This window comes from Ursus americanus, chromosome 25 (assembly GCF_024610735.1).
Source record: "Ursus americanus isolate L20-20 chromosome 25, mUrsAme1.1.p, whole genome shotgun sequence".
Lineage (NCBI taxonomy): Eukaryota > Metazoa > Chordata > Mammalia > Carnivora > Ursidae > Ursus > Ursus americanus.
This window is the reverse complement of record NC_142151.1, coordinates 2882747-2908313: the sequence shown is the minus strand read 5'-3', so window position 1 is coordinate 2908313 and position 25567 is coordinate 2882747. Positions and strand designations below refer to the sequence as shown.

General features: G+C 48.6%; 1 protein-coding gene across 29 annotated transcripts in view; it reads left to right on the top strand.

The window, feature by feature from the left end:
• CACNA1C (calcium voltage-gated channel subunit alpha1 C) overlaps positions 1-25567 on the top strand; it is a 734056-nt gene that overhangs the window by 132635 nt on the left and 575854 nt on the right. For 15 of the 29 annotated variants that reach the window (XM_087855496.1, XM_087855495.1, XM_087855491.1 and 12 more), the window contains exons 2-3: positions 12781-13111; positions 17674-17779. In XM_087855496.1, coding sequence (XP_087711622.1) covers positions 12781-13111; positions 17674-17779 — 437 coding nt within the window. Of the gene's footprint in view, positions 1-12780; positions 13112-17602; positions 17780-25567 lie in introns of those variants that run through there. The other 14 variants (XR_015721584.1, XM_087855489.1, XM_087855487.1 and 11 more) reach the window with 1 other exon arrangement.

The following is a 25567-nucleotide window of genomic DNA, read 5'->3' as shown; positions in this document are numbered from 1 at the left end:
TGTTTCCGTGTAGCTGCAGGCCGATGCTTGTGTTTTCTTGCAGTGCTGGGGAGCGGGAGGAGGCTGCAGGCAGGCCAGGAAGGTGGGTGACCTGTTTGCCAGGTGGGGTTGGTGTGCACTGCCTCCCCCAACACCCCCAGAATTGGTCTGGCAGCGGCTAGACAAGAATCTGATACTGGTTTGGCTACAGTAATTTTGGAAGTATACTTAAATAATAAACCAAAACCATAACCTTTTTTCCTTCTGATCACCAAAGAGTTATTTACTGTACAGAATTTGGAAAATACGATAATTTCAAAAAGAGCTAGTTCTTACAAGTTTCTTACTCTCAGCACTATTCTGAGAGTTTTATATTTATTAACTTATTTGATCATCCTAATGATGCTGGGGGTTAGGCAGTGTTATGATTTCTACTTTACAAATAAGGAACCTTGGGTACCGAGAGGTGAGGTGACCGTTCCAGCCACACAGGTAGTGAGTAGCAGAGCTAGAATCTGCATCTAGACTTTCCAAGTCCGTGGCCCTGAGTTCTAGGTTGAACTGCCTCTCTGCAATGAATGTGGCCACCTGAGGATAACCACTAGTATCCATCCATCATTCCTTCCCTCCTCCCTCTCTCCCTCCCTCCCTACTTCCTTCCTTCCTCCCCCCTCCCTCCTTCCTTCCTTCCTCCGTTCCTCCCTTCCTTCTTTCCTTCCTTCCTACTACTTTTATAAATTTTTATTCTAGCCATTTATAGGACAAAAATCTAGATAGACACATAAGTCTATTAACGGTGCTTTTTCTGAGGTAGGGGACTTAATGATATGCATTTTTAAATTGTTGGACTTTTCTGTTTTTCATCAATAAGTGTGTTTTCCTTTCAAGTTTAGTAAAAACAATAGAGATCTTAAATCCTTTTTTCATGCTCTTGATCTAGAAAGATGACTTTTTAAAAGATTGAAGTATAGTTGAACCACTAAGAATATTTCTATGTGTGTCCTTCTAGTGTTTCTTCTATGGAAAAAAAAAGTGTTTTTTAAAAAATTGGGGTCCTACAGTACATTCATTTTTGGGCCCTGTTTCTATTGCTTAATATCATGTGAACTTTTTTTCTATATTGTTTTTCAAAACATAATTTTTATGGCTTCTAAAATTCTATTATGTGGACATGGCATCTCAGGCCAGTCCCCCTGTGATGGGGCTTATAGGTGCTTTTTAGTTTGGTGTTGGTATAATTTACACTGTGGTGAATACCCGGGTAGGTTGCTTTGTCGGAGTCTTGGGTAGCTTCTGAGAAGGGTAGTGGAATGATTGAATTCCTTAAAGACTCTCATTACGAGTGCTAAATTGCTTTCCCTACAGGGCTGATCAGCCCATGCTTCCTGCTGGGCAGGGTTCTGGAGTTCAGCTTCCCCTGCCCCCAGCGGGGCTGAGGAGGCTCCAGGCACAGTCGGACCTTCTCTCCTGCAGAACAGAAGCTCTCCTGGCCTGGAGGGTCTGATTCTGTTAGCTCTGAGCTCTGAGCCTCAGCAGGGCTGAGCTGCCACATGCCATTCCTCTGTGGCCGTCTCGCTGGGCATTCACAGGCATAGAATGGAGTCAGAGGGATTACTGCTGGTTCCCAAGGGTGCTTGGCCTACTTCACTGGGTGCACTATGTGGTCAGATGAGTATTAACCAAGTGAGACTTCCTGTCACCCCATCCTCACAGATGGTGAGAAGGAAGGAGGTTGGGATCACTGAATACATTAAAAACTGTCCTTCCAAGATGGCACTGCCTCATAAATTCTAGTTCTGGTGATTGGGAAAGGTGCAGAGACTCTGTGTCTCTGTTTTCCTACCAATAAAATGGCGCCAAAGCAGCAAAACCCTCTATATCTTGGGGCCAGAATTTGAAGTAATTAAAAATGTCATGGGAAAAAAATATAATGGGACAATTACAGTTTGAGATATTCACTTATTCGTTCAACACATCTTTGTTGGACACACACCATACTCTAGGCTGTTCTGGACTCTGGGGCAGTACGGTGGTGAACAAAATAGACAAGGGTGCCTGCTGCTTGGGCTTCCCTTCTGATGGGAGATAAGAAACAAATATTCACCTAACATGAAATAAACACAGAAGGGGCTCAGTCAGTTGATCGTACAACTCTTGTTTTCGCTCAGGTCATGATCTCAGGGTTGTGGGATTGAGTCCCCCCACCCCGTCAGCCTTTGTGCTCAGCAGGGCATCTGCTTAGGATTCTCTCCCTCTCTCTCTGCCCCTCCACCCCTGCCCCCACTTGTGACCTCTCTTTCTAAAGAAAGAAATAAACACACATATGACATACTAATCTAAAATAACTGAATAACATCATCTCTGTAAACTTCTGTATAGAAATCTCTGAAGGCCTGGGGCGCCTGGGTGGCACAGCGGTTAAGCGTCTGCCTTCGGCTCAGGGTGTGATCCTGGCGTTCTGGGATCGAGCCCCACATCAGGCTCCTCCGCTATGAGCCTGCTTCTTCCTCTCCCACTCCCGCTGCTTGTGTTCCCTCTCTCGCTGGCTGTCTCTATCTCTGTCGAATAAATAAATAAAATCTTTAAAAAAAAAAAAAGAAAAAAAAAAGAAATCTCTGAAGGCCAAATAAAAATTCTGCAAAAGAACTTCCATGCAGCAAATGTGTTTTGAGCACCTACTAGGTGATGACCAGTCTCCCAGGGTTTCTGAGGCCACAAAGCTGGTTCCGGCTCTCAAGGAGCTTCCAGGTCACTGGGAGAATACAAGAAGGGCCCCCATACCAGAGGGTGACCCTTCTCAGGCACTCACTAGCTGGAGCCAAGGAGACCCAGAGCCAGTGTCTGGTCTTCTCAGTGTTGTGCCAGTCTGTGTGGCACTCCTCCTGTCTGTCCCCAGACATCGGCATCCAGAAGGCTTTTCTGTTTTTCTAGCTGGTATCTGACCTCAGTCAGGGCTGCATCTGTTTCTTTCACTACAATGGCTACTTTGCAGTGGCCTTGAAGAAAGTAGAAATTCTGACTTTTTATAAACTTGAACTGATCTGCTGGGTCCTGTAATTTAGGTTAGCCATCACCACAGGGTGATAGGCGCCTTTGTTCAAATAGCAGGAGGTTGAGATTTCCCTCCTCTCCCTGCTTGGACATAAGAGGAAGAAATGCTTTATTATCATTACAATTTATTATCTTTGGTTGGAGAATGTGGTTTAGAGTGTGTATCTATAAGTTTGTTTTCTAACATTTTTCTTTGCCTGCTTTCTGATGTCAGTATGACCTTGAGTAATGTGAGGGAAATGGCTTTCTGGTTAGTGTCCTCTAGCCAAGGTCATACTGACAGATCTCCTCTGCAGGGACTTCCATGGGAGTCCCTCCGAGGATGCCTTTTCCTTTCTTTCTCTCCTTTTGACTAGCTGCCCTGTGAAGAACAGAGAAAAGATTTAGTTTGCTGGATCACTAGAAGGTGTGAACGACAGTAGCTTGACCACTCTTCCCGTCAGCTTGGGCTTCTGAAATAGTCCAGGTTCTTTGCTTTGGCTCCATCATTAGAGAGGAGTGGGATGTCGAATAGGAAAGAGATGGTTTTATTTAAGGCCGTGTCTGAACAATTTAGTTGAGGGGATGGCCACAGATGACCTTGGGTCCCTGTCTTTGTTTCAGAGCAGGTTTGTCTACTGTGGTCATGGGCCTGTTCTGAGCATCTTCATCTCTCATGAGCAGTGTTCATAGAAGGGTGAGGGGAGAGTGGAAGAGAATGTTGTTGAAAAGAGTGTGAAAATGGCTCCAGTGATGAAAGACCTCGATGTGAGACAGGAATCCATCAAAATTCTAGAGGAGAACATAGGCAGCAACCTCTACGACATCGGCCAAAGCAACCTTTTTCATGATACATCCCCAAAGGCAAGAGAAACAAAAGATAAAATGAATTTATGGGACTTCATCAAGATTAAAATTTCTGCACAGCCAAGGAAACAGTCAGAAAAACTAAGAGGCAGCCCACGGAATGGGAGAATATATTTGCAAATGACACTACAGACAAAGGACTGGTATCCAAGATCTACAAAGAACTTCTCAAACTCAATACACGAGAAACAAATAAATCAAAAAATGGGCAGAAGATATGAACAGACACTTTTCCAATGAAGACATACAAATGGCTAACAGACACATGAAAAAATGTTCAAAATCATTAGCCATCAAGGAAATTCAAATCAAAACCACACTGAGATACCACCTTACGCCAGTTAGAATGGCAAAAATAGACAAGGCAAGAAACAACAATTGTTGGAGAGGATGTGGAGAAAGGGGATCCCTCCTACATTGTTGGTGGGAATGCAAGTTGGTACAGCCACTCTGGAAAACAGTGTGGAGGTCCCTTAAAAAGTTAAAAATTGAGCTACCCTATGATCCAGCCATTGCACTACTGGGTGTTTAACCCAAAGATACAGACGTAGTGAAGAGAAGGGCCATATGCACCCCAATGTTCATAGCAGCAATGTCCACAATAGCTAAATCGTGGAAGGAGCCGAGATGCCCTTCAACAGATGACTGGATTAAGAAGTTGTGGTCTATATATACAATGGAATATTACTCAGCTATCAGAAAGAACGAGTTCTCAACATTTGCTACAACATGGACGGCACTGGAGGAGATAATGCTAAGTGAAATAAGTCAAGCAGAGAAAGACAACTATCATATGATTTCTCTCATCTATGGAACATAAGAACTAGGATGATCGGTAGGGGAAGAAAGGGATAAAGAAAGGGGGGGGTAATCAGAAGGGGGAATGAAACATGAGAGACTATGGACTATGAGAAACAAACTGAGGGCCTCAGAGGGGAGGGGGGTGGGGGAATGGGATAGACCGGTGACGGGTAGTAAGGAGGGCACGTATTGCATGGTGCACTGGGTGTTATCCACAACTAATGAATCATCGAGCCTTACATCGGAAACCGGGGATGTACTGTATGGTGACTAACATAATATAATAAAAAATCATTAAAAAAAAAAAAAAAGAAAATGGCTCCAGTGAGAGGTAGAGGCAGCAGATGTGACACATTGTGAAGACCTTTTGGGTGATCGATCTGGGGAGAGGTTCCATTTCAGCTGGGATGTCCTGGGGCTCTCTTAGGATCCACTCAGGTTGGGGGGGAAACAGCTTCCCCATCTGCCCCTTTGGATCATTAGTTTCCCTTCATCAAAAGACTTTTGGTTTCTAATGTTGTTTGCTGGGTCTCAGACTCTCTTATGCTTTAACACATGCCTTTTTGCATAGGGTGGTTATTTCCTGATCAGAAAATCCACCACCTATCAGAATTTGAATCAGTTCTTGATTGTTTTTTTTTTTAAAGTTCTGTCACAAATTATGCTCTTTCCATTAGGATTTCCTCTTAATGTAGGCCTGTGCTATCCTGTATGATGGCCACTAGCCATCTGTGGCTATTTACATGTAAATTAATTGAAATTAAATAAAATTTAAAATGTAGTTCTGTAGTTGCTCTTGCTACATTTCAAGTGCTTAAGAGTCAACAATGGCTGGTGGCTAGCATATTGAACATCGAAGAATTAATAGAACATTTTCATCATTGTAGATGTTCTAGACAGCAAGGCTATCGACCGTATGTCTCAGTCAGAGTTCAGAACTACGGTAGACTGTGCCATAGTCTTTTTGAGAAGAAACATAGTTAATACAGGAATTTAAGGGTCTACAAAATCATTGGTAGTGTTCGGAGAGCAGGCTCTAGGTTGGACCTCCAGGAATGACTCTCAGAACAAGGCTACAGAGCTGGCCCACCAAGGGGACCAGGACTCTGTTATAATTAGGAAGTTGGGGAATCTGGAAGCCACCGTGCCAAGAGCTGGCTCCAGGATCACACCACCTTATCCACGTTCCAGGCATCGGGAAAGCATCACCAGAGCCTCTCTGGCCTTGTAGCAGTGAAATAGATGCTCTCCCCACCAGACTTAGTTTCAGTCACTTCTTGAGTTGGCCAAACTCCATAGCCACTTCAGGAAGTCCAGCTTCAAGGGAGGTTGGAAATTAGAGTTTTTAGCTCTTTGGCTTCTGCAGGACAGGCAGGCATGGCAGAAGGAGGTTGGAAGAGCTGCTGAGTTAGTTCACCGGTCTACCCCATCTGCCGCATGGGGTTGAGCCAGAGCTGATCCTTCTCTGCATGAGCACCACTGGGCTTAAGATGGACGGGGCGTCAGGTATCTTAAGACCAGGAGACAGTATCTTCCCTGTTCAAGTTTCCCAGCTATCTCTGTAACACTCTAGATAGAGAAGATTAATGGCCTCCTGCTTTCTAGTCATTTGGCCTTTAATGGGCAGAGAAAGCACGGTTTCTGTTTCAGGTTGGCTGCTACACTTTTAAAGAGAATGGAGGCGCCTGGTCGCCACAGTGAGATGACAGACAGCAAGAGCATGAAATGGGCTTCTGCAAAGGTCTTGGGTGACACCCTGGCCTGAGAGAAATCACTTCCTTTGCACTGGAGAGGTTGCTAAGTGAGAGGATGGTTAGGACTTGAGGAGGAAATGCATTTTCAGAACTGCCCAGTGTGAACTGCTGCTTCTTGCTCTCCATGAATCGATCTGGGTTGCAGGTGTGTGTACAAAGTCTCGTCTTTAGCAGTGACCTCCCTTATGCACGGATGAAGGTGCTAGGGCTAAGAGGGAGGTTGTGCTGTAGAAGGTCATCTGCACCACTGTACTTTTCTCCACACACGTGGCTAATTGGGGATTCTTTATTGTGCCAGGAGTTTGGGCGTCTCTATTCAAGGGTAGTTTGGAGGCAGGGAGATGGGGAGGCCACTGGCAGCCAGTGTCTGAACTCTGCTTATTTACATTAGAGGGTCAGGGTTGGGGTTTTTGGAAAGGAATTATTTAAGCCCAAAGCTGAGGAGAGAGAAGGAATCGCCAAGCCAAAAGCAGAGGGAATAACATTCTAAGTACATCTAAAGGTACTGTGGCATATAAGAAGTGAGCATTTCGGAGGAGTGAAAGGAGGCCAGTATGTGAGGATTGCATTGGACCAGGCTGAGAGGGGAACGCGATGAGCTCAGAGAAGTGGCAGGGGCCAGCCAATGTGTGCTTCATAAGTCATGGCAATGAGTCCAGATTTTGAAGATTCTCCAGATTTTATCTAGGAGAATGACAGAACCTGATTTATGATTTATATTTCTAAAAGGTCACTCTGGCTGCTGCATGTAGATTGGGTTGGGGACAGGCAAAGAGGGAGAGAAATGTCAGGGGGCTACTGCAGCATTCTGGGCAAGAAACAGATGGAGGCCTGGACTAGGGGGTGGCATGGGAGATGGAAGTCATGGCTCACAACCTCTTCTTTCAGAAATCTCCCCCACAAATGTATCCAAGAAGTAAGTGGAAGAGCCTGAATAAGCCCATGCTTTAGGGCATAGATGGGCTGACTCCATCATTTTCTAGTGTTTACCTGTTATCCGCCTACATCTTTATTATGACATCATCATATTGCAGTTGTTAGCAAATAGATATTGATCGTTTTCTGCAATAAGGCCCTGGATCAGGTGCATGGATGGAGATGGATTAAAAGGAAAAAAAAACCCCACTTTTTCATCACTGAACACCTTCCGGGTCCCCAGCTCCATGCCTCACACATGGGGGTACCAGGGAAGCATAAGCCACCACCTCCTGACTTGGACTCTTTCCTTGGACCTTGCAGAGCAGAATGACCTGTGGCTGATCAGTTTGTGCAGGAGTCTTGCGCTTGTGCTAGTCCCTTGGAGAAGCAGCAGCCCCTGTGTGTGAGAGAAGGGAGTTGCTGTCTGAAGTCAGGGGAGCTGGACCATTTGACAGATGGGAATCATTTTCTTCTGCGTGTAGGTGAGGTCGCCGCTGTGGGCACCCACCTGTTTGTGTCGGGCCTGGTCTGCTGGGCTGCTGCTCTGGGGCTCTTTCAAGGACAAGAACATCAGTAAAAATAGTTGAGTAAGGCAGGAGCCAGAGCAGGCTTCAACGGTGGCATCTTTTCAGCTGGCAGCCAGGAGACAGAGCTTTGAATCAGCTTTATAATTTGAAAATTGGTCTCTTTGCATTGGGTGGTTATTTCGTGCTAACGAAAGCCATCAGGGACACAATGCTGCTTGCCCTTCCTCCATGGCACTGCTCTGGGTTCAAAAATGTTGAGCCTAAGGTGGTGATTTTTCATTCCTGGGATTCTTGGATGGTTGTACCCCCTTCCTGAGTGGGACCAGGAGATACTAAGAAAGTCTCGGGTCTGGGTAGGGAGCCATCCCAGTGGATGGGGGAAATTTGCTGTGAGAAAGAGAGGCTAAGCTGGGCCTTGAAGCGTAGCCCTAGTGGAGGCTAGCCCGGAGGGGCCCACACCTGTCTCGCCTCTGCGTGGCTCCGTGTTTACTATGGCAGTGCCCTCAGTCATGTCACATGTCTGTAGCAATGCTCAGAGCTTCCAGGACCAAAATAATGGAGGCTGTTTTTTTGTTCTTTGGCCAGGGAGAGGTTGACATTCCATTTTTCCCCACAGACTTCTTCGTAAGTACTTTCTCCAGATGGTGTGCTCCAGAGAGGTCCTTGTGCTCTGGGAATATAAATAAGGTCACCCGTGGTTCAGGGTGGCTCTGAAGCCAGCCTGCCAGGACATGGCTTTTAGACCCACATCTTGGCTCTGTGAGCCATGGTGACCCGCTCTCCAGGTCACTGCCTTGGGGTACATAGGATGCACCCCACATGCAGCCTTGCTGAGGTGATGGTTGTGTTCCCATGCTGGTGCTTCCTGCCTTCTTCCGAAGCATTGTTTAAACACTCCAGGATGGCTCAGTTTTTGGAACTGGCAAGTGGTAGGAGAGAGAAGCATGGAGACAGTGCTGGGGAGTGAGTACAAAGATTGGAGTTTGAAGACAGTAGTCTGCAAGAAGGTGTGAGGTGCTGCCGGCTTGTTGTGAGAAGAGATTTGAGGTCTGGAGAGGCTGACAGTGGTGGAAACATGGCCGCTTTAATGTGCGTGAAGGAAGAGAAGTTAGGCTAGGAACCAAAATAGAGTCGATTGAGTGTTGTCCATGCTGAGCAGGGAGGGAGTCTAGGAAGGAAAAATTATATATCACAGATTGAATGGACAAAATGAGAGTTCTGGTGCTCCCAGCAAACCCAGTAAGACATGAGATGAGGCCACTGGTCACTCCAATGCAGCCAGTAGAAATGCGGACACCTTCCACCTTCATTCACCCCAGAGGCGGCCTGAGGGTTACTGAAGAGGCTGTTGTCCTTCCTGTGAAGATCATGCCAAACATAAGGGATGTTCTTAGGTCAGAAATGCAGCAGCCCCTTCAACCTCAAGGCCCATAAGCCCAGTAGGAGACATGTTTTGCTCGTGGCCATGGACGTGAACACACACGTGTGTATGCATGTGGGGCACCTGGGTGAGTTCTGAGGAGGCGGAGTAAGTCTCGCAGTGAACCGCGAGTCCTGTGCGTGCAGCAGAAATCTTTCATCGTCTCACTCTGTGACCTTTAATGAGTCATAGGCTTCTTTGTTTTCTTATGTGTTAAATGGAGATGCGAATGCTTGCTGGTTACTGAAGCCGTTCTGGTACCTCGGGTGCCTTTATTAATTCAGATACTGCCTTCTAATTCCTTCCTCTGGGGTATTATGAGGAAAGTGAAGGCCCCAGTCATATCGGGGTCTTCCTTGCTTTATGCTTAGGATCCACACAGTGAGTGCAGGGAGGACAATGGCAAGGTATGTGAGAGAGAGTGCTTCTCATAGAAGTGTTGGGTTCTCCCTGATCCTGACATTGTGGGTAAAATACCCCGGGGTGTGGCAGCTGCCTGGAGCAGCTGGAGCAGAGGAAGGGGGGAGGGTGAACAGAATAGACGGTGAGACAGGAGCCGGTGTCACGTTGAGAATATAGCCATGAATCGAGTATAGTAAAAAAGGCAATTTTCCAGGCCCTGGAGAGTGGGGGCGGGGCTCTAATGCTACAGGGACCAGATGGCAATAGTGCAGGAGGCAACTGTCAGGGGGCAGCAAGGCAGTGGGCCAGCTGGTACTGAAGAAGACCTGATGTGCTCATCTTGGTATCATACAGGGCTGGTAAGTTCACGGCATCTGTGATACCATTCCCTACCATTTGTCCCCGCGGCAGACATCACTAATCTATCATGACGTACTTTCTTCTCTTACGTGGAGAAGTCTCAGGATCCTTTAGGTCCAGCATTTTGGGCAGTCATGTCAATCAGTTGGCATAAGAGTAGAAACTTATTTATTGTCTGTCACGGGTGTGATGAAAGAAAGGACATAGATTTTGGAATTCAGCAGAAATGACAGCCCAGACAGGTACAAGCTTTGTAGCATTGAACAAGCATATTCGTCAGGTATTTTTTGGTTACGAAGGACAGAAGCCCAATTCGAGTTAGCCTGAGCTAAGTTACTTAAGTAATATGACCAGAAAGCTCAGGGTATGGCTAGATCAGGAGCCTGATGATTTTAGGGTCCATCTCTAGGACAGAGTGTCTCTGCATTCTGTCTGGCTAAGCCAGGTCATTGCTTATCCCCTGTGGGGTGGGGGGAGGGCAACAGGGCTGGTGATGGAGGTGATAGGGTCTAGCTAGCAGGTCACACTGGGAGCAGAAAGTCATCTTTAAGGTCAAACATAGAAGGATCAATCCAAGATAAGAGTGGGGAGGGGTGGCTGGGAGAGGTGCCAAGTGTTCATCTGCATACTAGTGAGTTGCAGCGAAGAGAGGGAAGGGGCTCCACAGGGCAGTTTGTCCTGGGCTCAGCAGCTTCCCTGGAAGAGCCTTATGTACACCGAGCAGAGCAGAGGGTCCTTGTGGGGAGCCTTGGAAACAACACACGTGCGACTGGTCTCCCTGCTCCAGCCACGGTTCTCTGGGCACTGGACATGGCATCAGACGCTAGGCTCGCTGTCCACACTATCCCCCATTCTCTGCTGCTTCTCTTCACCTGCTGCCCCCCGACCAGGTGACAAGTCTCAAGGTCATGAATCTGTTCTGGGGCATTAAGGTCTGGGCTCAGGCTGAGTGGATCCTGGGTAAACCTTGTAGGATTCTAGGTGAGGCATCCAGCTAATGAGACGGAGGAGTGCCCACCAAGTGTGCACAGTGTCTTAGGCGCAGTCTCGAAGGCTCTAGTTGCCTTAATACCAGAGAAGTGCGGATGCCTCTACTCTGAATTTCACTGCTCCTATGCAGGTTTCCTCCCTGTGTCCCTCTACCCCACCCTGTCAGTCTCTGCCATACACAGCCTCCTCTCCTGGGTATCAAATTCTGTATAATGAATCACTCCAAAACAAAGTGGCTTGTAGTAGCAAGCACCTGGCTGCCTCCCACGGTTTCTGGGGGTCAGAAATGGCTGGGGTTCTCGCATGAGGCTGCAGTCAGATGGTGAGCAGAGCAGCTGGGGGCTGGCTGGGAGTATCTCCCTGCACGTGGGCTCTCATGTCAGCTACTTTGGGCTTCCTCACCCCACGGCGCCCTCAGGGTGTGCAGTGCATTGTTTTGAAAGGCACATACTGTCATTTCTTATGTACTCAGTTGGTCAAAATGGTCACCAAAGACCAACCCCATTTCAGGTGGAAGGGACATAGATCCTGTTTTTTTTTTTTTAATGATTTTTTATTATATTATGTTAGTCACCGTACAGTACATCACCGGTTTCCGATGTAAAGTTCGATGATTCATTAGTTGCGTATAACACCCAGTGCACCATGCAATGCGTGCCCTCCTTACTACCCATCACCGGCCTATCCCATTCCCCATCCCCCTCCCCTCTGAGGCCTTCAGTTTGTTTCTCATAGTCCATAGTCTCTCATGCTTCATTCCCCCCTTCATAGATCCTCTTTCTTAATGGGAGGGACGTTAAAGGATTTGCTGACGTTACGTAAAACCATCACAGTCCCCGACCCCCTCCTATCCAACCAACACTCATTGTGTGGATGGGTTTGAGGTACCTGGATGTGACCTAACTTTGGTCCTATGCCTTCCTTTCATTATACTATTTTTATTTTTTGGAACTTGGGTACAGAGACTTGAGTGAATTACACTCTTCAATTCATTGTTCATTTGTCATCGTTGACTCATGCAATGACTCTCTCCATTCATTTATTCACTCATTCACTCTTCCCTTTTATCCCCATATCCTACTTTCCTTTTTTCCTCCTCACTTTCCTTAAACAACTGTTCTATTATATTTCATGCATATCCATTATTTGTATGTGTTCTTGTAAATGTAATTGACGTATATCACATTGCATATGTACTGTTTTCTGTGTCCTCCTTTTCTCACTTGTTCTGTATTTCCCGGTCCATATATGTGCCATGCATGTATGCTGTAATGCATACATCTCATGTCTGGTTGCCTAAAATGAGTCAGTGAGACTGGAGAGGAGGAGCGACATGTCCAAGGTCACACAGCCAAACTGGGACAAAAATAGTTTTCCTGACTCTTTTTTCATGTACCACCTCCCAGGCTCTTGCAATAGTTCAAAATAAGATTTTTTTTTTTAAAATTGCAAGTCTGGGGGCACCTGGGTGGCACAGCAGTTAAGCGTCTGCCTTCGGCTCAGGGCGTGATCCCGGCGTTATGGGATCGAGCCCCACGTCAGGCTCCTCCGCTGTGAGCCTGCTTCTTCCTCTCCCACTCCCCCTGTTTGTGTTCCCTCTCTCGCTGGCTGTCTCTATCTCTGTCGAATAAATAAACAAAATCTTTAAAAAAAATTGCAAGTCTGGGTTCCTATTCCAAGCTCTCCTGTTTTCTCCCTAGTAACTGCCGTCCTCTGTCCTCTCCCCCTTCAGGTTCTAACTATGGGAGCCCGCGCCCAGCTCATGCCAACATGAATGCCAATGCCGCTGCGGGGCTCGCCCCTGAGCACATCCCTACGCCGGGGGCAGCCCTGTCCTGGCAGGCGGCTATCGACGCGGCCCGGCAGGCCAAGCTGATGGGCAGCGCCGGCAACGCGACCATCTCCACGGTCAGCTCCACGCAGCGGAAGCGGCAGCAGTATGGGAAACCCAAGAAGCAGGGCAGCACGACTGCCACGCGCCCGCCCCGCGCCCTGCTCTGCCTGACTCTGAAGAACCCCATCCGGAGGGCATGCATCAGCATCGTCGAATGGAAATATCCTTTGTGCTCTGGCTTGGGTGGGGCGCCCCCAGGAGCCCTAGCGGGGCTGGCCCCACACTGGTTCCCAGACCCACTGCATCTTCATCACTGGGGCGCTATGTAAATGCAGAGTTTTAGGTTCTACCCGACACTCGATGATTCAGCGTGTCTGGGGGTAGGGCCCAGGAACCTGCTGGAGTAACCAGCAGAGTCTCTTTTTTTCATATGTTTTTTTCATACCATGAGCAACATTTGAGAAAGTGATCCTGAGAAGTTATGAAATATCATCTCACCTAACGGAGCCTGTCCTGGGATCCGCTGCTCTTTTGGGTGAATAGTGGTTACATGCTGCTACCCCATAGCCTTCTTTGCCTCCCGTGTCATGGCACTGGTGCAGTTTCATGACTTCCGCTCTCTCTAGGATGAGGGAGCCCAAGAAGAGCAAGAGGGTGATCAGTGACCCACTCTGGCTCTTGGTTCAAGGCCTAGGTGCAGTGGTTCTCAAACTTTGCTGCACATTGGCATCGCCTGGAAAGTTGTAACAAAATACAGGTGCCTGAGCCCCATCCAGGCATATATAGAGCTCTCCAGGTGATTCTCATGTGTGGCCAGAGTGGAGAGCACTGGCGTGGAGTTTTAAACACAGATCCACTTTGTATGCGTAGAACCCAGTGAGTGGGTCCTTCATAGAAAATGGCTTTGAAGGGCCAGGCTCTCACTGTGGAATTATAGGCCCCTTAACATCATGGGAATTGTGGGGTGGTGGAGATTGAAAGGAGCTTCAAGATCAGTAGGTCCACCCCTGATTTTGCCCAGTGATGACATTGAGCCCCACATGGTCATAAGGTTAGTGACTGACAGGACTAGAACTCTGGTACTAAGTGTTGGGCATTTTCATAACAAGAATTCGTTCAGGCAGGGCTACCAAATTGCCTGGGGCTCAGGATGGGAGGGTTCCATGTCATTCATGAGTTTCCTTGGAAAGACTGAAAAGCCTTAGTAGGTAGTGGTTGAAAGGCAAAAGAAGATGGCTTGGGAGGGAAGAGCTTCTGTTTAGCAAGAAATGTCAGTTCTATAAATGTTTGAGCCCCTCAACTCAAAAAGTAACTTTAAGAGAAGGCAGTGTAAGCTGAGTGGCGGTTGGAGAGCTGGCCATCTGTCCTGAGTGGCCAAGCGTGCTTCAAGTTCCCAGAGGACCGGGTGAGAGGCTCGGTTCTGGGCAGCCCCAGCACGCTGCTGTCATAACTGCTCCATCAGAACGGTGCAGTGGAAGAGCTGGGAGCCATAAGGGTCAGGCTCCCCCAAAGGGGGGGCACTGAGGCTTGGAGAAGCTGAAGATCTTGCCTTGGTCACACAGCCTGCAACTGATAGAGCTGGGTTTCAAATCCAGGTTCCCTAGGTCCCCAGTGCCCGCGTGTCCCACTCCCCTGCACCCATAGTGCAGAGGAGAAATGCTAGGGTAGGTGTTCACGGGATGCCATCCAGCCCACTGGGACACAGAGGGACCTGGATCTGGGGCCTGAACCACGCCCCATCATGGCACTGCCGCCTGTGTTCTGAATGGTCACGGGTCATCAGAATTGCCAGAGCTTCCGTTTCCTCAATTCCAAGGAGTAACCAAAGCATTAGCGAGGGCTGCGGGGGTCTGTGCCTGTGGAAGCACTCTCAGAAAAACACATCAGGGGACGTGTTCAGTGAGTACAAGTTAACTTTGTCAAGCCTGTTTTCCCCTCCCGGGACGGTCCGCTCCCTGACAGGCAGCATTGTGTGCAGAATGAAGTGCCAGGTGACGTACTAGCCTGGGAGGAAGGGAAGAGGGGAGCGAGCAGCACAGGGCAGGAGGGGGAGTGTGGAAGAGCATGTGGTGTCTGGTGCACTGTCCGTGGAAACTGGTCACAGAGCCACAGGAGGCCCGAAGCAGGGACTCGTGAAGAGATGGTTGACCCCGTCAGCAGCAGTGTTATCTGGGCCGTGACCAGTGCCACCTGTGGAGCTCAGCCGCCTCACTGCACCCCAGCTTGGGCAGAGGGGTGCTGCAGCCACCTCACCTGGGGGAATGTGCCCTCCCCCCCTGCAGGAGAGGAAGTGGGCCCAGCCTCTGCAGTGCTAGTCAGATGACATTCCCAGATTGCTTGGAAGGGTAGCTGGACAGGTCAGGAGATGATCTGGTGTACTCGCTCGTCAGTGTTCCTTGAAAGAGTGGAATCTGATGTTGTCATTAAGAAGGAAAGACAGTTTAAAAAATGATATGGTTGTCACAGGGTGACACAGTACGTTTCCAGGTCTTACCTGGCTTCTCCTCCACTTTGCGGCTCCTGACTTTTCTTATCTGCCTGATTGGTTTCTTTATACACTATTGTCTCCAGCAGTAGGCAGGGACTTTTAGCATAAGATGATGGATGGATAGCCTAGATTGGGGGAGGATGTAGAAGTGATAGTGTAAGAAACACCCCAAGCTTAGCCATCACCCACTTTGGTAGAAGGAACGAGTTGACGTTTGAGGACAGGTGCATGAGGTCTGACTCAGTTGAACTGATGTGCTCTAGCCCTGGTAGGGGGGGCACAAGGGACCAGAGGATGGGAATGAAACCGACCAGCCTCTGGGCCGAATGGGACTTCCCTAAACAGGTGGGGAAAGGGCTAAGAGGGAAGGGTTTTTGTGGTAGAAGGTCTAAAGCACGAACTTTCTAAAAATGCTTTAGGGTAACTTTAGGATAGATCCGGGTAGAGATCAGTGTAGAGTAAATAGTCCTTACAAACTCTGACTTTGGAACCAGACTTCCTGGGTTTGAATCCCATCCTACCACAAGCTGTGTGACATTGGGCAAGTTAGCATTTCACCTCACTGTGTCCTCAGTTAGAAATGGGGATGGTCACTGCACGCTTGCTTCGGGGGTTTGCATGGAGCGGGCAGAGCAGAGCCCACCACAGAGTAGGCGCGCGGTGTCAGCCACTGTCCTGCCTGTTGCTGTCACTGTCATCATCACCACCGCCAGTGTCATCACTGGTGCCTTGGCCAACTCAAGGGGCAGCACAGGGTATCGGAGGAGATGAGACAGTAGGTCTGGTTCTGGGCCTGGCCCTGCTACTTGTCAGCTTGGGAGCCGGGAGAGGTTGTATGTGTCGAGCTGGGGGTTAGACTGCATGTCATTGTCTTGATATCAAGGCACACAGAGAAAATGACAACCTTCATGAGGTGTGCTGGTAAATGGACCCTCGGCCACGCCTGTGGGGCTGAGGGGGATCCGTGACCAGCACACCAGCTAAAACCTTGACTAAGATGCCTTCCAGGCCCAGTGTTTCCCTGTTAACACAGTCTGAGGCCATTCATGGCAGGGGAATGAACACTGGACTCTGCCCTCAGGAAATTTGTGTTCTAGTCCTGACTGGGAAGTACCTGCCATGAGGTCTTGGGAAAGTTTCTCAGGCTCTCTGGGCCTCAGAGGTTTGGGCGAGATGATCTCTAAGGTCTCTCTCCCAGCTTCAGTTCATTAACTTGGTGAGTACAGGTTTCCCTGGGAGAGGAATTTGGCCCATTCTTCCAGGAATTTCTATCCTATTTCCCTTCCTCATCTTGTTAGGCTCCACGGACGAGGCTGGAAACATGGCAGTGTTGGGGAACCAGGGGAAGATGGGGCCTGAAGAGCATAAACCGGCCTTCCTCTGAAGCTTCAGCTGTAGGTACAGGCTGGAAGGACCATTATCACATTAACTGCGTTTTCTCTGGAGACTCTGTTCTGCCTGGTATTTCGATAAAGAAGTCTGGGCACAAGAGCCTCACTGAGGGCACCGCTACTGGTGAGTGAACTTGGCTTCTCCCTCTAGATCCCAGCACACAACAATGGAAGTCAAGAAGACCTAGAACATAGGCCTTGCCCACTGAAGGCAGGGCCTCCACAGACTGAAGAAGGTTAAGGTATCCCACATGGAGCTGTGCCTTGGAGGAAAGATGGTTGCCCCACCCTAAAGGCACAGTATACACGGTGCTCTTGAGGGTCCAGAGCCCCCAGCTGTCATCACGTTCAGTGGAAGGTGTTAGGAAATAAAGTAGAAGAGAAAACAATAACCACTCTAAACTTCAGATCAACAGATCAGAAGTAAATCTCCAAATTTCAATGAAAAATCTTGATGTCAAGTTTGCCTGAATTCTGTCTCTCCTCTCCCACCCCCAGCTCAGGTCCCTGGGTGGCAGCGTGGAAATCACGAGAGCAGGGGTGTCTGGGGGACAGCCCGTCCCGACTGCCGCAGGCCCTGCTCTGTAGAAGCAACCCCGAGCACACATGGGGGAAAATGCAGTGCAATGCAATCTAAATAAATAAAAGAAGAAGAAAAAAGTTTTTAGAAATCTGTGTTTACTCTGGCACGCGACTGGCCTCCACTGCTTTTGACATATTAGGAAAAATTTTGGCGGGGACCCATTAGAAGCACTTAAAAAGGCATATGTTTCTTTTCAGAATACAAGGGGCTTGGAATGTATTGTTTAAACAAAATTCTTATGAATCTTTGATTCATTTTAAAATATATATATGTATGTTTGTTTCACTTGTGCTTTCAGCTGCATTGACTTCCTTAACTCCCTTCCTCAGACCATTTGAAATAATTATTTTACTGACTATTTTTGCCAATTGTGTGGCCTTAGCGATCTATATTCCCTTTCCAGAAGATGACTCCAACGCCACCAATTCCAACCTGGTAAGTCCACCATCCCATTGCTCTCTGCTTTTCTCCGTCGCTGGAGGACCTGCTCAGATCACACGGATTCAAGGGGGAGTGCGGGGAGAAGCGAGATGTGCGTTTGACATGCGCAGAAGTGCTGCCGAGCTCAGATCTCAAGTGCTGTTGCTCTTTATTCAAATCAGCACCTGTCTTATCACAGCCCGTTTTCAGAAAGAATATTCCAATTAGGTGGTGGTGAGCTGTGTGTGTGTGTGTGTGTGTGTGTGTGTGTGTGTGTGTGTGTGTTGAGGGCTATGAAATGTGCTGCATAAGTGGCAAGTGCAGGTGTTTGCGGGAGCTTTTATTCTTGGACGATTTCTGTATTTATTTTAAGTGACTGTGTCCCATTGGTAGGGTTTGCTCAGGTGATCTGTAGTATCACTGCACGAGAAACAATTTCTAGGAAGCTTTTAGGAAAGTTTCCTTTTGCAGCCAAGATGCATTATTTAGTTGAAAAGGTTTTATTTTCTTGGGAAAGGCGGCTTTCCATTTGGATTGTTGGGAAGCCAGTGCTGGCAATTCGGGGTTAGAATTTGTCCATGGAAAAAGCGCGGAGTGTGTTTACTTTTGGCTGAGCGTGAAGTCATTACAGAGGCCTTTGCTCCGTCTGGGCATGGGAGGAAAAGAGCTCTGGAATGCACTTGGCAAAATCGGGGCAGCCCGGGATGCCTCTGCCACAGGCCATAGGAAAATCCTGTCTCTCTCCCCCTCCCCCGCAGAGACACCATAACTTTTCATGTGATTCCCACCAAACGCATCTTTCCCTGTCGTCAGCACCTTCCTCTAATTAGTGAGATTGGACTGTCTGATGAGATCGTTTCGGAAAGAAGCAGGAGGGTTACCAAATTCTCCTTTCCCTGGTTGCTGGCTGCTGATGGCTTCACGGCTGTCATTCTTTGGCTTTTTCATCTTCGACCTTTTCTTTAGCCCCTTCAGCCACTGAAGCTGAGGTACATTTTAAACTTCTCTGCCATGTTCCCCAGTTGGGACGATTAGACCAAGCTCCACATTGGGTAAGGTGTTGTGGTGCACGCTGGGCTGCTGTATCTTAGGGCTTGGCTCGGCCGCGTGCCGGGGACAGGTTCCAGAGCTGGCCCGGGAGCTCCGAGGGATGACACGGCCAGAGCCAGCAGGGAGAGCGTTAGCTGCAGTCCGTGCGGCCTTCTGAGGCATGACCTTGTCTCTTAACAGGCAAGAAATCTTTACTGTGTCAGAATAAATACAAGCAAAAGTGTCTCCTAAACGGCCCCTGGAAAAGCAGGAGCATCTTCCATTGGCTACCCTTCTCTGTGTATCTACCTCCCTCCCCCAGCACGGGGCCTCCTGAAACCCCCGCAGCTTCACACTTAATCTGCAATTTAAAAAAAAGAATCTGTGTCTTACTCTGAAGACAGTGAGGCTTTGGGTGGACTCCAGGCAAAAGCAGTGGGGAAGTGGTTAGAGAGTTTGCGTTTATTCTTACCCCAGCCCCTTGGGGCCAGCTCCCTGGGGGGTTAGCAGCAGCACAGGGGTGGGGGGGGCACTGCACAGAGAGGGGAGCCTGGGCTGGCTGCGGTCTGGGTCTGTGAAGCCCCCACTTGGTGGGGGGGGTGGGGCTGGCGGGGCGATGAGGGGTGGTGTTGGACCTACTCCAGAGCTTGCTGGGTGCAGAGATTGCTGGAGGGACAGTTTAAAATCCCACCGCAGAGTGATGGAGGTGTTCTGAAGCTGGATGCACAGCTGTGTAACTGTACTAAAAATCATTGAGTCATATACTTAGCAATGGGTGACTTTTATGGTATGTAAATTATACCTCAATAAAGCTGTATTTTTAAAAAAGAATAACACCAGCATGCTAGCCCAGGCCTCACAAGACCTCCCAATGTCAGCTGCTTGTTGCTCTTTATTCCTTTCAAATGAGGGGGGAGGTTACACGGGTGGAGAGAGACAGGTGATGGGGACAGCCAGTGAACTTTGTCGTAACATTACACTAGGAATTTGGGGGGTGTGGAACAGAGTGTGCGAGGTTGAAAAGGGGCTTCTAGTTGCTAGAGCAGTTCCCACCTCTTTAAAGCCACAGTTGGCCAGTGACTTAGTAAGTGAAGGAATCGTGCTCACGTTTCCTTTATCCCCAGTCCAAACACACACACAGACACACACACAGACATATACACACACAGACACAGACACAGATAGACACACAGACATATACACACAGAAACAGACCCATACAGAGACACATACATGCAGGTGCACACATAGAAATATGCACAGACACACACAGACAAATGTACACACAGATACAGACATAGACACATGCAGAGACACACATATGCAGAGACACACATAGAAATATACACAGACAGACATATAGACATATACACACAGAAGCACAGACACACATAGACATAGACACAGACAGACATAGAGACATAGAGACATACACATACACAAGCATACACATACACATAGATACACAGAAACACATGCATGCACACATAGACGGACATACACATGGACACACGCAAACACATAGGCACATTCTTCCCTAATTCTGCTCTATCCTTGAAATTCCTTTAATATATATGTAATTTTTAAATTTTAATTTTGAAATGTTTTTTTCGGGAAGAGTCTGAAGTTGCCACTTCTGCCAGTTTGTTTTTGCTCTCTCTTCAGCTCCGTGCTCTCTGTGTTCCGTCCCCATCTCTAGAAAGTGAAAGACATGGATCTCAGTTGGCAAACTCAGGAGGGAAAGAAATGCAACTTGTTCTTGCTTTCCTATCACTGAACATGCTGTCTGATTGGCACGTCCCATTGGCTGGAACCATAGACCTCACCTCTGTAATTTCAGGGCTCTCAGCCCCTTCCCTGCATTACGGAGCCAAGAGGACATGCTGCTCTTGGTGTGGTTGATCCACACTGTTGAAGTGGCCTTGTCCCTCCTGGAAGGGCCTTGGTCTTTGACCCACGCAGGCAGTGTGGTCTTTTGTTCCCACATGGGGTCTCTTGATCTGCAGCTCTGGACCTCTCCTGGCCATGCTGGGGCTGTGGGAATGGGGACATGGTGAAGATTTCATGGGCCCCCTTTTAGGGACATACCCCAGGTCTCACTCATTTTTGTTTCCTGGCTGATGCTCCCAGGTTCGCCATCTTGGGATCTTTGTTTGCAGCAAGGTGGCCCAGCAGAATCCTCCTGTGGGGTGTTATATGCAAATAATGAATCATGGAACATTGCATCAAAAACTGGGATGTACTGTATGGTGACTAATATAACAAAATAAACATTATAAAAAAAAATCCTCCTGTGGCCATCCAGACTGTCCTCAGCGCCCTAGCTTGCACTCCTCGAACTCTGAAGCCATGGTGTAACTCCTGTTCTCTGCATTCCACTGTGTCATACCTTCCCTGGGACAGTGAAGACCACTGACCTAAAGGGAGGGAGCATGGTAGCCCAGGGGTCTGAAACAACTAACCAAGCCAAACCCACATTGGCTTACAGGCCAGGCTATCATTCTGCTCCCTGGTTGTAACCAATATGAGCCTTGTGATTTGGGCCCTCCTCTTCCCTCTTTCTCTCTGCAGCATCTATGTTGTGAGATGCTCCTCTGCAGAAATCTTTTGACCCTTGGCTTTGGGGCAGAGTTACTATTAAGTCCCCTCCTATCTCTTACCATTTTCTTCCTGCTTCTCCTAGCTTCTTGTCTTGCTTCTACGGGAACTTTGACCAGGTTGCTGTCCTGGTCTTTTTATTTTCTCTAGTTGTGGTCTCTTGGTGAGCTCAGCTACTGCCACAATTTCATGTTCCCTTTCTAGGTAAGTTGTTTCTAGACTAATGTGTTCACCTCTGAGCTCTTTCCTAAGGCCTGGACTAGTATTTCTGACATTAGAGAGGCCCGTGGACTAGTGCAGTGACTCCTGAGACCGCCTTGATTGTTATAACCACTTGGATAGCTTCAGTGGAAAGATGCCAATGTGTTGGTAGATCTGATTCAGATTTAGTAGTTCTGGGACATGGCCTGGGAATATGCATTTGAAAAACTCCTCATGGGCTGGAGCTGGGGGGCTAAGGATCAGTCAGGTTTGGGAACTACTGGCTTTTTGGATAGAGCTAAATTTTGGGCTGGACTGATGTGGGTTCATGCCTTGGCCTTACCACTTTCTATCTTAATCTGGATCATCCTGTGGAGTTGATTCGTCTTCTGGAAGCTCCAATCCCTGGCCTGGTAGATGGAAGTAAGGCTCTGTCACAGGCTTCTGGGGTGGAGCGGGGCTGGCGGCCATCAGGAAACACAGTGCCACAGTGATAGGTGCCAGGATGTCTTGTAGACACCTCAAACAGACAAGCCCACAGAGGACTCAACTTTTCTTTCCTCACTCAACTGGTCTCCAAAAAAGAAAGCAAAAGAAACCACACAGGAACATTGCTTCTGACCTTCGCCTTAAGCCCAGTTGCTGGCTCTGCCAACCTTGATGTCGTACAGTGATCTTGAACATCTTCTGCCCCTCGCCGTGCTCATCCGAGCAGATTCTGATATGGTCTCTCTGTCGGTGGTATATCACATTTAGCTTCCTTTCTATTTCCAAAGTCATTTCCGTAAACTTTCTATGCCTTCACTTCTTTGTCTGTAAAATGGAAATATCTACCTCATGAGTTGCTGTGAGGATTAATGAGACAGGATGTTTAAGGCTCTTAGAAGAGCACCATGGTGAGGGCTCCGTGTTGGGGGTAGGTGGCAATTTTACCATCTTGTCATTGATAGCATCCCAGCCCAGGCCATCATGGCCTTTTGCCTGGACTCTTGCAGTAGCCTCTTGCCTTGTATTCTACCTTTGGTATTTCCTTCCATGGGTCTATCTTATGCTCCTTCAGTCATTTGACAAACATCCATGCCAAGAGCCAGGCACAGTGTTTGGGATTTTTCAAGAAGCAGACAGGAAAGATAAACACGTACAGATGTTTGCAAATAGTGAAAGGTCTTATAAGGGGCCGGGGTGTCAGGGAGGAAGCACAGACTCATTTTGCTTTTGGGAAGGGAATAACATAAGTCTTCACATGGGAGGACATATTTGAGTCACATCTCCCAATAAGAGGTGATTTCCAGGCCAAAAGAGTCATTTCAGGTTGAGGTATACCCATGTGCAAAGGCCCTGTGGTTGTGCCCTTTATGACTAGAGTTTCAAGTGAATGAGAAGAGCCAGGTAATGGGGGGCTTCCTGGCCCATGCCAGCAGTTGAACTTAACTGCAGGCAATGAGAAGATCCTGAAGATCTTAAGAGCAGGAGAGGGCTGGGTCTGGGAGTATATTTGGGAAAGTGTGCTTTTGCAGCATAAGAAAGATGGCTTGGATGGAGGCCTCACTGTGAAGAAGAAAAAAAACCTGCAGAAGTCTGGATGATTGTGACAACAGGGATAGGGAGGAGGGTGATGGATTTAGGAGGTAAACTTCCCTGGACTTGTAACCAGTTGGATATTGCAGATGAAGCAGAGACTGACTCCCAGGATGGTGATGTGCCATTAGTCAGGAGAAAGGTCACATTTAAGGGGAAAGCACGGAGGGGAATAATTTGAGCTTTGTTAGTGAGAAGCCCATGGAACGTGCAGATGGAGACATGCAACAGGCAGTAGATATGGGCTAGGGTCTCAGGAGGCAGTTGGTGCTAAAGAGGGAGGAGGGAGAGGATAGATGGAAGGAGAAGCCATGGCCCCGGCTTGGAGCACCGGCAGGGTGGATGGCAAGAGGAGCTGGTGTCCTTGGATGCAGTTGAGGGGCAGACAGAGGGAGAGGAGCCACAGAGGGCGCGACGAAGTTTTGGCCTGAGAGGTTAGGAGGGAAACTGGAGGGAGTAGAGCCTTAGGAGCAAAGGTCAGAATGTTCACAAATGTAAAAGAGAGACAGGTTGCTAGCTCAGACTTGTCTCTCTGGCAGCCCAGGGGTCCCAGGAGGACTGGCCTGCTCGTGGGGGAGGCCGAGCTCAGGGCCCAGCACAGGAGGAGAGGACGTCGGTCCACATCTGTAGTCTCACTGAGGCCCTGAGATAGTAGACACATAGCCACTGTTTGTTGAGCTTCATTGTCACGCCAGAACATGGTCCTCCAATCACTTAGGTACCCCTAAATAAAAGCTTGAGAATTCTCCCATTACTTTCATGGCATGGTCCCATCTTTTAAATAAGAAGTGCTATTTCAGAGCCCTGCTCTCAGAAACAGCAGAGGAGGGACGATGGCAACAGCAGTGGTTGTCAGACCTCAGTGGGTAACAATGCTCTGGAGAGATGGTTAGAATGCAGACTCCCAGGTCCTGCCCCCGGGGCCCCCCATTCCGTGTCTGGAGGGGGCCCCGGGAGTCTCGTTGTCTGTGGCTGCCCCGGGGACTGATGCAGGGGACCAGGGACTGCTCTCTGAGGATGGTGACTCAGCTCGTCATTGTAGAGTGGACCCTCCTTCAGCTCGCCCTCCGCAGTCTGCCACTGCCTACCCACAGCTCTCTCTGGGCCACGTCGGCTGCCGAGAGGTTTCCCACTCTGTTGGGCCCAGCACAGACTGTTTAACGAAGCGCGCTCACGCTGTTGCAGAATTAGCAGAGTCTTCCGTTCACACACACTGGCAAGCGCACATCGGCGCCTGCTCCTGCTCTGTGCCTTCCCTTGCGGAGTTGTCAGCGTCTATGCATTCTCCATCACCCTCTCCTTTCTTCTGCCTCCTTAAGATAACCCCATTCATTTTTCTAGCACTCCGCTTTCTTCTCCTTCTGAGAGATGAAAAGTATTCCGATATAGAATTTTTTTTTTTTTGGAACTTGCTCTCATTATTTGAAGAAAAGTCTGTTTTATGCTCCACCTGACATATACTTTTGCACCCAAATCCGTCATCTTTGTTATCTTTTCCTTCTGTGAGTGAAGAATAATGAAACCGAACTGGCCCGTGATGCGAGCCTTCTCTGTGTATTGTGCCCAGGCTCGTGGCCGGCAGTGCCCCCGCTATACAGCACGTCATTTACGCTACAGCAGCCGTAAGCCCGTCCCGTGGACAGCCGTCACCTGGGAAGAACACTGTATGTAGGGCGTCTGTTGAACAGCCTCTGGGAGCAGGGCAAACTCATTGTGTGTGGAAAACTCCCAGGTCTCCCAAACTCTGAAGTCCGCAAAGACTTGGCTTGGGTTGAAATATGAAGAGAATATATTTGGCATTTGACCTTGTGCAAAGAACAACACTGTGTACTTTCTGGAGCAAGAGCCAGGCTCTCGTCGGAGGCAGAGAGGCCAGAAAAGGAGTTGTTTTGGGGCTGGGCTTGCTTGCCTCTCTGGGAGGGACTGGAGAGAGATCAGGGTCATGGGTTTGTCAGAAGCTCTCGAGTTATGTTAGGAAGAGGGTTGGGATGCCAGATTTTCCTCTTTCATGCTGTAAAGTTGGGGCAGTGATGAGAGTTGGCGTCCTAGGCTGGCCGTGAGGGTTAACTGAGTTAACGTATGAGAAATGCTTAGCACAACGCCTGCCGCAGAAAATGTGTGTTGTCCTTTAGAACCAGAGGCTGAAAGCCATCCCCTCCATCTGGTTCCTTGGGGTAAGTCAGGATCAGTGGCACTGAGGCTAGCTTTTACTTCAGAGGGGTAAGAGAGGACACCAAGATGCCCTATTTCTAGCAACTCTAATGTGGCCGAGTGACACATGTCCACGTGCCTCACCCTCATCGTCGGACTGCACGGGGAGCAAAGCAGGGACACATTCATGGGGAGCGATGAGCCCTGAAGGGACAGCCCTGGGTGGCCTGTGGGGGACTCCACCCC